This window comes from Lissotriton vulgaris, chromosome 6 (assembly GCF_964263255.1).
Source record: "Lissotriton vulgaris chromosome 6, aLisVul1.2, whole genome shotgun sequence".
NCBI lineage: Eukaryota > Metazoa > Chordata > Amphibia > Caudata > Salamandridae > Lissotriton > Lissotriton vulgaris.
Window position 1 is genome coordinate 898414227 of NC_141694.1, and position 14421 is coordinate 898428647.

At 44.3% G+C, this 14421-nt stretch overlaps 1 protein-coding gene across 1 annotated transcript in view; it reads left to right on the plus strand.

Moving 5' to 3' along the window:
- BUB1 (BUB1 mitotic checkpoint serine/threonine kinase) overlaps positions 1-14421 on the plus strand; it is a 1006269-nt gene that overhangs the window by 285450 nt on the left and 706398 nt on the right. Inside the window, exon 11 of the mRNA XM_086926890.1 lies at positions 9867-9925. Coding sequence (XP_086783016.1) covers positions 9867-9925 — 59 coding nt within the window. The remainder of the gene's footprint in view (positions 1-9866; positions 9926-14421) is intronic.

The following is a 14421-nucleotide window of genomic DNA, read 5'->3' on the forward strand; positions in this document are numbered from 1 at the left end:
GGAGGTTCACACCTTCAAGAAGCCTGCGCCGACGACTACTATCTCGTCGACGACATCATCAGCGTTCAAGAAAGCAGTGTCTCCTGTTTATGTCTCTACGTCGACAGTCTCGACGACGACCGCATCGTCGTCATTATCTTCATCGACGACGACGACCCCATCGTAGACGGCGGGTAAGGCTTTATCGTCGACGATTGTTATTAAGAGATCATCGTCGACGCCCAAGATCCCGTCGACTATTGCCTCGCCGACGACCGCGTCGACGACGAGATCATCACCGTCGACGAAGACACCGTCGACGACGACACCGTCAACAGCAGCATCAATGCCATCGACAACGGCACTGTCGACAGTACCATTTATACCGTTGACGACGACAACCCCGTCGACGACAAATTTACAGAATGACAACTGTCGACACTACTCTGTCGACGATCACTCCGTCGACGGGCACGTTGATGAGTGTTTCTGGATTTCAAACAGCTTCCGTACGTCTGAAAATCACCAGAAAAACACTAACGCCAACATGTCTCCTTCAAGAGGAGGACTCTGATGACGGGGATATGTTTCAAGCAACTAGCCCCTCAGAGCTGCATGTTAAATGCCAGAGCTCAGATGAGGAGGATGTTCAGGAGGAGGTAGTAAAACCACAAATTACACCTATGGTCTGTCTTCCAGCATCCTTGGTTACAGATCTGCGATACCTCATCCAAGATTACAAGCAGAGATTCCCAGAATTTGCCAAGACCTCAATCTTCTGAAGAAGAAGAAGAAGAGGAACTACAAGAGGAAGGTGAAGTGCAGGACGATCAATCTGTCCATGAGGACTGGGACGATTACGTTATACCTTCCCCAGCATCTCCAGTGCCCCCCACCTCGCATTCTCCGCCGGTGGACGTCGGTGGTTTCCATAATGTGGTGGAAAGGGCCCCTAAGCGCTTCCAAATTTCAATGGATTCCCAGGAGCAGGACTGCTTCCTGTACGATTTCAAAGAACCTCTTAAGAAATCAACGAGGTCGATTCCGATTATTGATTATCTTTGGACACAGGGGGTTCAGGTTATGCAGTATCCCGCCTCGGTTTCAACAGTGGTCCCTCGTTTAGACAAAAAATACAAAGCTCCAAATACGGAGCCGGCCTGCCTGACAGGTCATCCTAAACCTGATTTGGTGGTGACGCAGGCGGCACAGAAGAATTCCAGAAATCCCTCATCTCCCTTATCGGCGCCGCCTGATAAGGAGGGAAGGAAATTGGACAACAACGGAAAACGATTTTCCACAGTGTCGGCGATGACTGTTAAAGCGGCAAATGCCCTTGCGCTTCTGGGGCGCTATAATAGACAACTGTGGGCTGATATAGCCCCATACCTGTCTGAATTGCCAGATGCCTCTAAGGAGGAGGTAAAAACAATACTTCTGGAGGGTCAAACATCAGCTTCAGAAACTATAGACTGTGCAATGGACGTGGCAATGACAGGATTCCGCCAACTAGCTGGCGCAGCGGTTTTGATGAGGCAGGGATGGTTGAAAGCGACCTCATTCTGACCTGAGGTGCAGTCATAGGTTCTGGATATGCCATATGACGGCCAACTACTGTTTGGCTCCAAGATTGATGAGGCTCTACAAAATATTAAAAAGGACACGGACACTGCAAGAGCAGTGGGCACGCTCCAGTATAAGAATCAGTCCTTTCGAGGAAACCGAGGAAGAGGTCAATCTTCCTACAGAGGAGGTTACCAAAACAGGTCATCTTAGTCTTCCAATCAGAGTAGACCACAGTACCAGCAGCGCCAACAACAACAGGGCCAACAATCCTCGTATGGAAAGCCATCCTTTCTGGGCAAAGGACAAAAGAGAAATAACTAAGACAATGACTTGTTTCTCCAGCCAGTCCAGACCTCATCTTACTTATTAAAAATTGGAGGAAAACGTACCCACTTTCTAAACAATTGGAGAAGAATTACTATGGACCGTTGGGTCCTTCAATTAATACAATTTGGCCATTCCATGGAATTTATGAACACTCCTCCGCAAGCTCCACCTCGCCCAATGCATCACAAGAACTTACGACTGCTTCTACGAGAAATCTCTGTCATGCTACAGAAAGGAGCAATAGAGAAGGTACCACCATCACAGAGGGGAAAGGGATTGTATTCCCGATTCTTTCTGATCCAGAAAAAAGAAAAGAAATGGAGGCCAATCCTAGACCTCAGGGCATTGAACAAATTCTTGAAGAAGCAGTCGTTTTGCATTGTCACGATACAAGAAGTCTTGCATCTTCTGGAGGAGGGGGATTTCATGGCATCACTGGATTTACAGGACGCGTAATTTCATATACCGATTCACAAAAATCACCTGAGATTTGCAGTAGCGGGCAGACCTTTCCAGTTCCGTGTCCTGCCCTTTGGACTCAAGTCGGCGCCCCGCATCTTCACAAAAGGTCTTTCCCCAGTGGCGGCATACCTCAGGCAGCACGGTCACCAAGTCTTCCCATATCTGTACGACTGGCTAATCAAGGCACCATCCTTCAAAGACGCTTCCAGATCTTCCAACGCCTGTCTTAGTCTCTTTACTCATCTGGGTCTTACGCTCAACCAAGAGAAGTCGACCCTGCAGCCTTCTCAAACAATCACCTTTATAGGCACAACCCTGGATTCATGTTCTGCAAGAGCGTTCCCATCGCAGGAGAGAAAACGCAAACTCCTATCACTAGCCTCTGGAGTGGCCTCGAAGAAAGTGTTGACGGTCCGCCTCTTCAAGTCCCTTTTGGGGATGATGCCATCTTGCATCCTATTGATACCTCATTGCCGTCTAGGGATGCGTCCTCTGCAAGAGGCACTTTCCAAGCAGTGTGTACAATGCATGGGGTCATTCGACGACCGCATAAAGGTGACGTTTCAAATGGTCAAGGCTTTACGCTGGTGGATGTCGTCAAAGAACCTGTCTCAAGGATTGACATTCCTGCTTCCCGCAGCTCCTCATGTCATCACGACGGACGCCTCCTTGGAAGGTTGGGGTGCCTTTCTGCAAGAACTGCAGATAAGCGGAAAATGGTCTTTTGCAGAGAAAAAACTCCATATCAATCTGCTTGAACTGAGAGCGGTCTTCCTGGCCCTACAGTCCTTCCTGCCAAGGATCAAAAACTCCCTAGTGCTCGTCAGGACAGACAACACTACAACGATGCACTATCTCAACAAACAGGGAGGGACGCGCTCGCTGACACTCTCTCGCGAGTCGCAAAAAATCTGGAACTGGCTAATAACGAACAACGTAGCCCTACGGGCGGAATATGTCCCAGGCATAGACAATGTACTCGCCGCCTCGTTGAGCAGGCAGAAAACATCATCACACGAGTGGGAGCTAGATCAAAAGACTATCAACCAAATCTTCTCCAGATGGGGCACGCCACACACAGATCGATCTATTTGCGATGAGGATGAACGCCAAATGCCTACACTAAGCAAGTTGGCATCCCCAGTCAGGGTCTCTAGGGAATGCATTTTTCATTGCATGGCGCAACGTCTTTGCGTACGCCTTTCCGCCATTCCCGATGCTTCCCAGAGTCCTAAGGAAGATGAAGATGGAGCCTTGTACTCTAATTCTAATAGCCCCAACTTGGCCGAGGCAACATTAGTTTACAGAACTTCACCGTTGTTTCAATGAGACCGCTGATCCGCCTGAAGCAGTGCCCGTCTCTGCTCACAATGAACGACAGACAAGTTCAACATCCGGATCAGAAATCTCTCCGGTTAGCCGCCTCGCTCCTGAGTTCCGAAATTTGAATATTCCACAAGACTGTAGGAACATTCTTGCCAATGCACGGGCGGATAGCACTACCAAAACGTATTCCCTGAAATGGAAGCGATTTGTGTTTGGTGTGCAGATCAAGGGATACGCCCTTTCTCTTCCTCACCAGAACAAGTCTTACCGTACCTGTTACATCTGGCACAGTCGGACCTGGCCCACTCCTCCATCAAAGTACACTTGGCGGCAATATCCCGTTATAAGAGAACTTCAACGGGTCCATCCCTCTGGTCGAGCAGGTTGATCAAACCATTTCTAAAGGGATTATACAGGTCTTTCCCGCCAGTAAGGATGTTGCCACCTACCTGGCATCTGAATGTAGTTCTTAATCAGCTCATGAAACATCCATTCGAGCCAGTGCACAGAGCTGACCTAAAATATATCTCTTGGAAAACAGCGCTCCTACTTGTGCTCACCTCTGCAAGGAGGGTGAGTGAGCTGCAGGCGTTTTCAATCCAGGATCCTTTTCTACAGTTTAAGAACGACCGAGTGATCCTGAGGACCAATCCGAGGTTTATTCCGAAGGTTCTGTCTGATTTCCACCTAAATGAGCCTGTGGTTCTGCGTTCCTTCTTTCCAAATCCAAGCACTGCAGCCGAAAGATCGTTACATTCTTTGGATCTCAAACGATGCTTGAAATTTTTTATCGGCAAGACAAAGGCATTCAGAAAGTCTAACCAGCTGTTCGTAGCTTACAGCAGGCATAGGAAGGGTCTCCCACTTGCTAAGCAGAGCATCTCACGATGGATTTCTGCGGCTATCACTTTCTGTCAAGAGCAAGCAGGACAGCCACTACGCTCTAAAGTGAGAGCTCACTCCACGAGGGCTATGTCCACTTCTATGGCACTCTTTGCAGGGGTGCCAGTCATTGACATTTGCAGAGCGGCAACATGGAAGTCGCCGCATACCTTCACGAGGAATTACTGCCTGGACACAAAGCTGATGAAAGATGCAGCGGTGGGACAAGCAGTATTACGCCATCTATTTCACTAAGGTGAGCCTTCCTTCGTCCCTCCATCCTTCTCTGGTATGCACATTTCTTTACTGATGCTTTTTATTGATGTCTATTGGCTGTTACTAGTCACATGATATGTTATTATCTAATGACTTGTATATACTGTACCATCAGAAATGTGCACTCTGCATTGCTTGCTACTCTGATTCAGGAATGTGAATCTATGAAAGACACCCATAATACTGGTTAAGAAATGCGTTACTTACCTGTAACTGCAGTTATCCAGTATTGGTGTCTTTCATAGATTCACATGCAACCCTCCCGCCTCTCCTGGAATTACTCACCTAATTCTCTCAATAACACGCCTACTTAGCTTGGTGCGTACGAAAATCTGAGGGACTGAGGCTTCTGCCAGGAAGGTTCTAGAGGGTGAGGGTGGTGACAGCTGATTGGCTCTTCTCTAGAGTTTGGTCCTTTTTAGAAAAGGACATGGATATGTTACTTAAGGTGAGGCCTTTAGGCCTACTATTCTCTATATGTCTATAGGACATTACTTATTTATGTACCGGGGACTCCCATCCCGACGACGGGGAAGATTCAGGCATGTGAATCTATGAAAGACACCAATACTGGATAACTGCAGTTACAGGTAAGAAACGTATTTCTTACAATAGGCTCCAATGCAATGAACAGTCACTGCAATAGCCTATCCTTTTTCTTTTGTAAAAAAGAACCAAACCTAAGTGGTGGCCTATCAGGCGACAGCCCCCTCTAAAACAATCCCAATAGAAGCTAGGTTCCTCAGATTTTCTACCGCACGTTGTGTGAAAGGGAGTCTTCCTTAGCTCTGTTCAGTTTTCTTTTCAAAACTCCACTTAGAATGTCCGCTTCTTCAAAGAAAGGTCTCTTCACGTTGGTGGATCATGCAGTAAGAAGAGGCTGCATGCTGAAGATCCACATAAAAACTGCATCTACTGCCTTTACCCTCAACATAAGGTAAAAGACTGCAAAATCTGTAGGACTTTTTCTACAAAAACCCTCAAAGACAGAGAGGGTAAGTTATTGATTTGTCGTCCGAGACTAAAACATAAATCTGACGTCGTCTGAGGATGGGAGAGCTCTACATCACAGGCGTCTAAGGAAACATCCAAAAGGAGAGATAGACTTCTTGAATCTCCTGAGGTTTCCCAGAAAAAGTCTTCTAAAATGTCTTTTCAGGAAGATACAGGCACCTCACAAAAAGGAAAGCTTCATTTCCTACTGCGGAAAACAGACATAACCAGGAAAAGCACTCTTCAGAACATTCAATGACAATTACAGTCTCTAGAAAGCTTGTTTCAACAACGTCGTTCTCCTCTGGGTCACCATCGACACACACACCTTCTGAACCTACCTCGTCGTCAAAAAAATAGTCGACTGATATGACGACGGGCCTGCCGACTGCGCTTCCGTTACGACAATTGCTTCAACACCGCTGAAGACCGACCTTATTGTCGACAGCGACTCGGACAAAGACTAGAACCTTCTTGTCGGCGTCCTCGTCAACGACGGTTCCATAGACAACAATTTAGTTTACGATACTGACGACTACTTCATCATCCGTTCCGGTCATGTCCTCGTCGGCGACGCAGACTCCGCTACCGTTGACGAAGTTGATGATGCTTTATTCCATGCCTGGTCATAAGCGTCCATCGTCCTTACAACATATGCCTATGTCCCCGTCGATGATATTGGCGGCTTTCACGCTCTAATATAAAGAGCAGCTTTGCGTTTTCAACTATCTTTACCAGTCAAGCAATCGGATTGCATTCTCTAGGATGTCAAAGAGCTATCCAGAAAATCTGTCCGATCTTTACCCCTTGTAGATCACATCTGGGAGGAAGGTGTAAAAGTAATGAGGACACCTGCTACAGGCATCCTTTCTTGCCCAGGTTTGACAAGAAGTATAAAGCTCCCGATGATGCTGCAGCTTGTCTGGTAGGACATCCTAAACCTGACTGTTATCTCACAAGCCGCCCAGCGGAGATCAAGGAACCCTTTAGCGCCCATTATTACCGCCTAACAGAGAAGAAAGGCGCCTAGGTAACGTTGGCAAAAGTTTCACAACCACCTCTGGTGCTACAGTTCGCACTGCTGACGCTCTAGCGATTTTAGCCTGATACGATCGCCAGATGTGGTCGGACATTGCTCATTTCATAGATTTCCTTCCAGAGGATAAAAGGCTGGAAGCAAGAAAGATCCTTCCAGAAGGGGAAAGATCTACATCTAAGATTATGGATGCTTCTATGTACATCGCTTCCATGGCCTTTCGTCAGCTCGCTGAGCTGCTGTCCTCCGGCGCCAGGGTTGGCTGCAGGCAACAATGTTCCACCCTGAGGTGCAAAGCAACATTTTGGACATGTCATTTGATGGTGAAATACTTTTCGGCAAACATATTGATGACGCTTTGCAAGCCATCAAAACGGACACTGACACAGCTAAGGCCTTGGGAACGCTCCAATATAGAAAGACCCCCTTTCGTGGAGCATGTGGCAGAGGAGCCTATTCTTTCCGAGGAGGTTACCAGAGAGATCCGGCTCAGACTTGCACCTCTTTTCGACCTACCTATCCGCAGCAACAGCAATACCATGCACCACCACAAGCTGCTTATTTAAGACAGCCTAGACTGAAGCAACAATTTCAACCCAGGGATTCTGACAGAAAGCTGTGACGACGCCTTTCCGCCTGCCGCTCTTCCCTTGTCTACTTCACTAAAGAAAATTCCCCTTCCTCATGGCCTACAGCAATGGCAGAAAATAACAGACAAATGGGTCCTGGATATAATGAAATATTGTCAGTCTTCAAAAATCTATTCTAGCTCCTTCTCATCGGATAATGTTTCTAGGATGAACACCATTCTATCCCTGGCTCACAATCTCTACAAAAGAGTTTGCTTCAGTCAGTCTTCTCAAATCCTTTCTCAGAATTATGTCTTCCGAGATCCTCATGGTACCTCATGCACGTCTAAGAATGAGACCCTTTCAGGAGCAGTTGGACATGCAATGGCTTCAAGTAACAGGATTGTTCAATTGTATCATTCGGATAACACCGATCATGAAAGACGCACTTCTTTGTTTCAAAATCTTTTTATTGATTTAAACCGTTACAAAAGAAATTGTAGTTGCATCAAGCACAATTTGCAGGCCAAGTGTTACAGAAATAAAAAAATCGTATCTCCAGCAGGGTGTGATCTATGGTAGCTGGGATTGGGTAGCCCAGAATCCATTTTTTTGGGAAAGTATTTCCTTCCAGAACGGTTGAATAGAGGGGCAGTCCCACCAGATGTGGCAAATCTCCCAATAGTCCGCAACCCCTTCCACATCTATCTGAAGTGTTAGGGAATATTTTATGCAGTTTTTGGGGGTGTAGATACCATTCGTACATAATTTTATAATGAGCTTGTCTGAGGAACATAGAGCGGTTATATTTGGCAATATCCTTATAGACTGAGCCCCATTGTTTCTCCCCTAAGGGGGTGGTGAGGATGGTGTCCCAGAATTTTTTGTGTTGCGGGGCCGACTGCGGGCTTACTGCCCGGATGAGGGAGTTTAGGAAGAAAATGCACCTGATTGTGCGAATTTCTCGACTGGGAGCAGGTCTCTTGTTGCAGCCAGCCGCACCGGAGGTTGCTGCACCCAGGGTTTAAGCTGCAGGTAGTGGTATTCTTCTGTAGGTAACACCATATCCACTCTTAGATGCCCCTCCTCCATAGTCTAGTACACTATAGACATAATACTGTGGGTGCATCGACTACCATTGGTGTTTTATGGGCTGCCAAGTGCCTAGGCTCAGAACTGTCTGTTGGTAGGCGCAGCCCACAGTAGCTTAATGTCAACCTCCAGGAAACTATTTATTTGAATGGTCTGGGTAGCAATCTTGTCCCTCTTAGTAACGTCTTGGCCGAAAATAAAAGGATCTAAAGTCAGGTGTTTAGAAGTCCCAAACTGTTGCCAACACCAGAGTCACCTACTAGAACGCAGTGCTTTTTGGGTGGAATTCTGCAGCTCTCCTAGCTGCTATTTTCTGGTTGGTCACTGCAGCTCCTTTGCTACCGATAGAGGTCTTGAGTTTTCTATTCTCGTGTTTAAACTATTCATTGGGTAGGCTACAAACCAACAACTTTACTGTCCATGCACAATGATAAAGATGCCATCCTAGCCAGTACCTTTAAGATGGTAAGCTTATGTAAAGGCAATCCTCCTCATTTCTCTGCTTCTCCTCATGTTTAATGGCAGCCATGAGTTTGCTGCAAAATACAGGAATTCAAAAAAATGTAATCTGTAATTCTTTTCCAAAAAAGATACTTAAACTTGAGTACAACAGTCTGGAAAGTCAGTTTTCAAAGATCTTCATTCAATGAGTAATCAATTGAGCGGTGGTACTCTAATTCTTGTAAAGTGGATACAGGTATTTGGGAAAACTTTGCTAGATGAAAAACCCTAGGCGTTGGTGCGCCAACCCAATTGAAAAGTGATGTTGATAATGGTTTGTTCAGTGGGACGGAGCAAATGAGTTTTTCTGCATTGTCATGTTTAATCCATCACCTACATGCAGCAGCCATTCAGTGACCTTGTAAACTTTTTTTTTTAATTTAAAATATGCAGTGTATAATATTGGTAAATTTAAGTATATTTAAAGCCTAAGCCTTGCAAGACCCCACCTTTGCCATGCAAATGGGGCACCAATAGTAACCCTAACAGTGTTGGAGGACTCAAGATTGTGATTCATATCCACCTCTTCACCTTGCATGTGAGAAGTGCTCTACATGTTAGCAATAGTTTAGGTAAACCTCAAGAGGCTGAGACTCTAGTTGACACTGCAGTTTGAGGTGTTATGAATAAAGATTGGAATGAAAAATATAAATAAAACGGAGTTCTAATAGTCTTACACTTAGGAGAGTTTGCATTTGCTGACGTTTAAAAGCTTTGAAAGTTTATTATAAGGTGTTGTCCATCAGTGGAGAATTGCAAAGTTATTACATGCAACATCTACACCCCCCTTTACAATGCTTCTCCAAATTCATATTGAAGTGTGTGCTGATTATAAAACTGTGCTTTTAATTTTAAAGGTTACGCAGTGAAGGATCCCAGAGTTTAGCGTTGCAAGAGTGTACTGAAACAAAAGAAGGTAATAACTTTGTTCCAGTATGAGACTAATGATGACCGTGCCAATTTGACTAAGCTATAATTGCTTTCTAATTTTCTATTATTTCAGTACTTTGATGAGCTTCACACCTACTAGTCCTGCATATTTAAATCTTATTTGGAATTTTTCCCTTTTCTTCAATATAAATGTCAGTTTGTTCTATTTGTTGATCTAGTCTACCAGTGCATGGAGTAGGATGCCATTAGTATCAAACCAATCATGAAATGTCTAGTTCACATTTAGAGCCGCCTTACCTATTGTCTTCCACAGCCACTCCATAGACTTAATCCTCATTGACTCTTTTCGTAGGAGTATGTGGTAGCACAACCGTTTTCCATCAGTCACCACATATTCTGTTTCAGACGGGCAAGTCTATCAATGTCTAGGAAAGGGACTACAGCAAATGAGACTTGAGACCTCAGGGACCAATCTCTCTCCACCTCTGATTCTGCTGTTCCCTCTGCTCAAAAGCCACTCTGTCTAGTTTGGAATAGAGATCTTGCTTTGCAGTTGCACCAAGGGATTGTGCAGGCACATCCTGAGTGTTGGTCTACCAACTCTGAGGTCAAGCATATCTCCTTACTCTGGCAAAAATTTGGGAGCCCAGTCTGGGCTAACTTTTGGGAATGCTTTCGTTTTCACCATGGAGTACAGCCTAGCTTCTGTGGATTGCTGGCCAATCTTGTCCAGCATATTTTTTTTATTTCTGTGCAGTTAAAAGTACCAGAGGAATCCTTAGACCTAGGAGTGAGTAACATATCTGATAGACTTCTAGCCGCAGATTCCCTACCTTCTAATATTCTGCAGGAGTCAGACTGGATCCGTGCATTTTTTTCTGAGCAGTCCCCTTTGTACGCCAGTAAGCGGCATGGATGAGATCCAGGTCAGTGTAATTGTTATTCATTTAATGGAATTTTATTTAGTGCACACTTTACCCATAGCGCTTGACAAAAAGACCAGTTACATTACATAAGGACTTTGGAGTACATGAGTTTCATAAAAGATACAAACAGAAAAACTCTAAATTCACAAAAGAATGGTAGTCAGTCCATACGTCTACTACAAATACTAGTGGTTAGAGTTGCATATTTACAAGTTGAAAATTCACTCCAGGAAAAGATACAAATAGGAAAACTCTAAATTTACATAAGAATGGTAGTAAGTACATATGTCTTCTACAGATACTAGTGCTTAGAGTTACGTATATACAAGTTGCAAATCACTCCAGATTACTGAACAACCACAGGCCAACTTAAAGAATTTTGAGGCCTTGCACCTAATTTTTGGGTTACCGGACCCCTCTGGAGTGTCTTTGGGACCATGTATTGGAGAGGGGCCCCAGCTGGGTTTTCACCGACTGCCTCACCCTCCGCGCCAGTCAGGCCTTCTAGATCTGTGCTGGATCCAAACCGACCTTGGTGGTCAACCCACAACCTCCAACAGGGTTTGTTCAAATGGCTCCATTCCTGTGGTGCTGAAGCTCATCGGCAGTACCAACCTCATCCAAATTCCTGACTCTGATCAGAAGCCGGACCCGAGTCTGAACGCCAGCACCAACCGGATCCAGACTGAATTTGAGTTAAAGCCTTAGCCCTGTGACTATTATAATTGGAGAGGATCTGAGGATCCCTATAGTTATCCTGACCTGCTAGAATGCACCATGACCGATTAACTTGTAGGAGAAATTGCATATCTATCAGCCTACCACTTTGGTAGGATCATGCCGGAACAGAACCTGCGTACTCAACACCTGCATGTTTGGAGATCTGAAGTATCTCCTACCATCGGAAGTATGTGACAACATCTTGGCAGCGTGTCGTCCTTCGACAAAGACTGTATATGCTTGCTGATACGACAACAGGCCTCTAGAAATCTAATTGCCCACTCCCTACAGCCAGTCAGATTTAAGCTTGTTGAGCTATTTTTTGGGCCCCGTATGGTGAGCTGGAAAAGAACAGATGTTCTGCTCATTCACAAAGTAAATGAGCAATAAAGATGCCTTCAAATCTTGTTTATATCTTGTCACTTTAGCTGTGTGTTTAAAGACAGATGTGTGAGGCTAAGTATTCTGACAAATCGCATCTTATTTTATCCTGGAGATTGGTTTTTACTTTTATTTTTCTGACTTCAAAAGTTAGAGGATTTTGTGAAGTGAACTGACTGGCAGTCATGCTGTGCACACAGCATTTAAATAGCTGGTAAATGAACTGTACAAATGTTTCAAAATCAATTTCATTAGTTAGAAAATCCCTTTTTTGTTATTCTAAAGTGATCGATGGATATTAATAATATCAAAAGAAATACTTTACTTGGTGAGGTGAAATTATAAGTGTTTGCTGAAACCAGATTTCCACACATTAGTGTTTGTATCCGTAAAACTGCATGGTGATGTGAAAGTTTGTGTCCATTTCTTTTGAAAATATCTGCCTGTAAATGAGTTCGCTACTGCATCATACTTTAGTGATAAATATATCAAAGGTTTTAAATATGAACTGAGAAACATTCCTGTCTCACACCCTGATAATTCTTTCAGTGAACTAGGAAGCAAATCTGGTCGGTACCATATATGTGTGCTGGATTTTTATTATGAATTGAGCGAAAGTTTAGCCTATTAAATGTAATGGAATTTTTGTACAGCACACATGCTGAACTCGCATAAGTTAGTCTCGTATGTGGCAATGAAGAAAAAGGTGACTTGTGAAATAAAATCTTTGCCTAGCATCGCACACTTCAAGATGAATTTGTGGTTCATTTGATAATTCATCACTAAACCTGCAGGTCTGATAAAAAAAAAAATCCGATTTTTTTCGATGCTTGGACACATTTGTCTCTACCAGATTCAGCCACAGTCCTCGGCAAATCATTTTATCTTGTTATATGCAGGGACGACCGACATAATGTCTGAGAGTAGTTCATCAACACCAGAGGTCTTTCCTGATAAAGTAGGAGACACAGATTTGATTAATTTTACCTTTGCAGAAACACAGATGGCACTTGCTAAGTTGCAGAAGGACAAAGCCGCTGGTCTAGATAAAATTCCAGGCGATCTATATCCTTCCGAACCTGAGATCTGGTGTCTGATCCTCAACCATAGCTTTAATGCGATTTTAAAGGGAGTAGAAATTCCAGACTCCTGGCTGGGTACAGGGGTGGTACCCATACATAAAAAGGGGGATAAAAGTGATCCAGAAAATTATAGGCCCATTGGCCTTTTTGATACAGCGTAAATATTTTGTATGCATTTGCTGGAGAGGCTTTTAAACTAGATAAAGGAAGGGCAAATACTATCTCCTCTGCGGGCGGGATTTAGAGAAAACACAAGCACTGTTGACCAGCTGTTTAGGTTCTTATTAATATTATTGAAATATGTGGTCCTAAGGAAGGAACATGTATATGTGGTGTTCGTAGACCTGCATGCCGCTTTTGATCTAGTCCCCTGAGGAACACTGTGGGAAGCCCTAAACAAGATTGATGTTCCGAGAAACGTACTGGAGATTCTTATTAGGGTCCGTAGGGCTAATTCTGCCCAAATTTGATGGGGGAAGAATGGTGAACTGACAGACTGGATGAGGGTGAACAGAGCAGTGAGCCAGTGGTTTGTACTGACGGTCACTCTGTTCACTCTATAGATCAGTGGATTAATTGAAACACTGCTTGATTGCAGAGGCGATCCCGCTAAGCAAGCTGGACAAGCAGTAGCATTTCTGCTTTTTGCCGATGATGCCCTACTTATTTCCAGAATACCGATGGGGCTCCAAAATCTATTGGATCGTTTTCTGGAATCTTGTGGGGAATTAGGGTTGGAAATTAATGTCATTAAAACTAAATTCATGGCATTTAATCCACATAAGACATTTAGGGGCACAGTCAAAATGGGTAATGCCCCATTGGAGCAGGTGAAATAATTTGACTATTTGAGGGTAAGGATGACTAACTCACTATCATGGGCCCCACAAGTTGCAAAGAGCCAATTATCTCTTCAACATGTTATTTTAGCATTAATGAAAAACTGAAAGTGTTAATTTATAGGCCAGTTGCCCCAGTTATCAAAGTTTATCAAGCTAAGAGCGTTGGTGCCGCAATCTATAGTGCGGAGCTATGGGTTTATTGTAATGTAGGAACCATTGAAAAAACAGAGTGTTTTTATGAGATCGGCTCTGGAACTTCACTGAAATGCCCCCTTCATTCCCTTGCGCTTGAATTTGGGACTTATAAATGTAGACATTTCATCACCTTTAGGCCCCTTGCCTTCTGGCCCGAGTATGGCCAAATAACTCCCCACTTCTACTAAGGCCATCGCTGCTCGATGTGATGGCACCAGATACCAAAGGGAATATCCCATGGTTAAAGTATATAAACAGCTGGATGCACAGACTGGGTATGAATGAGCTCCGGACCAGTCCTGAGTATTGAGAAAAAATCCTTGACTAATCTTAAAAAAAAAAAAAAAAAAAGATATTGGGATTATATTAATGAGT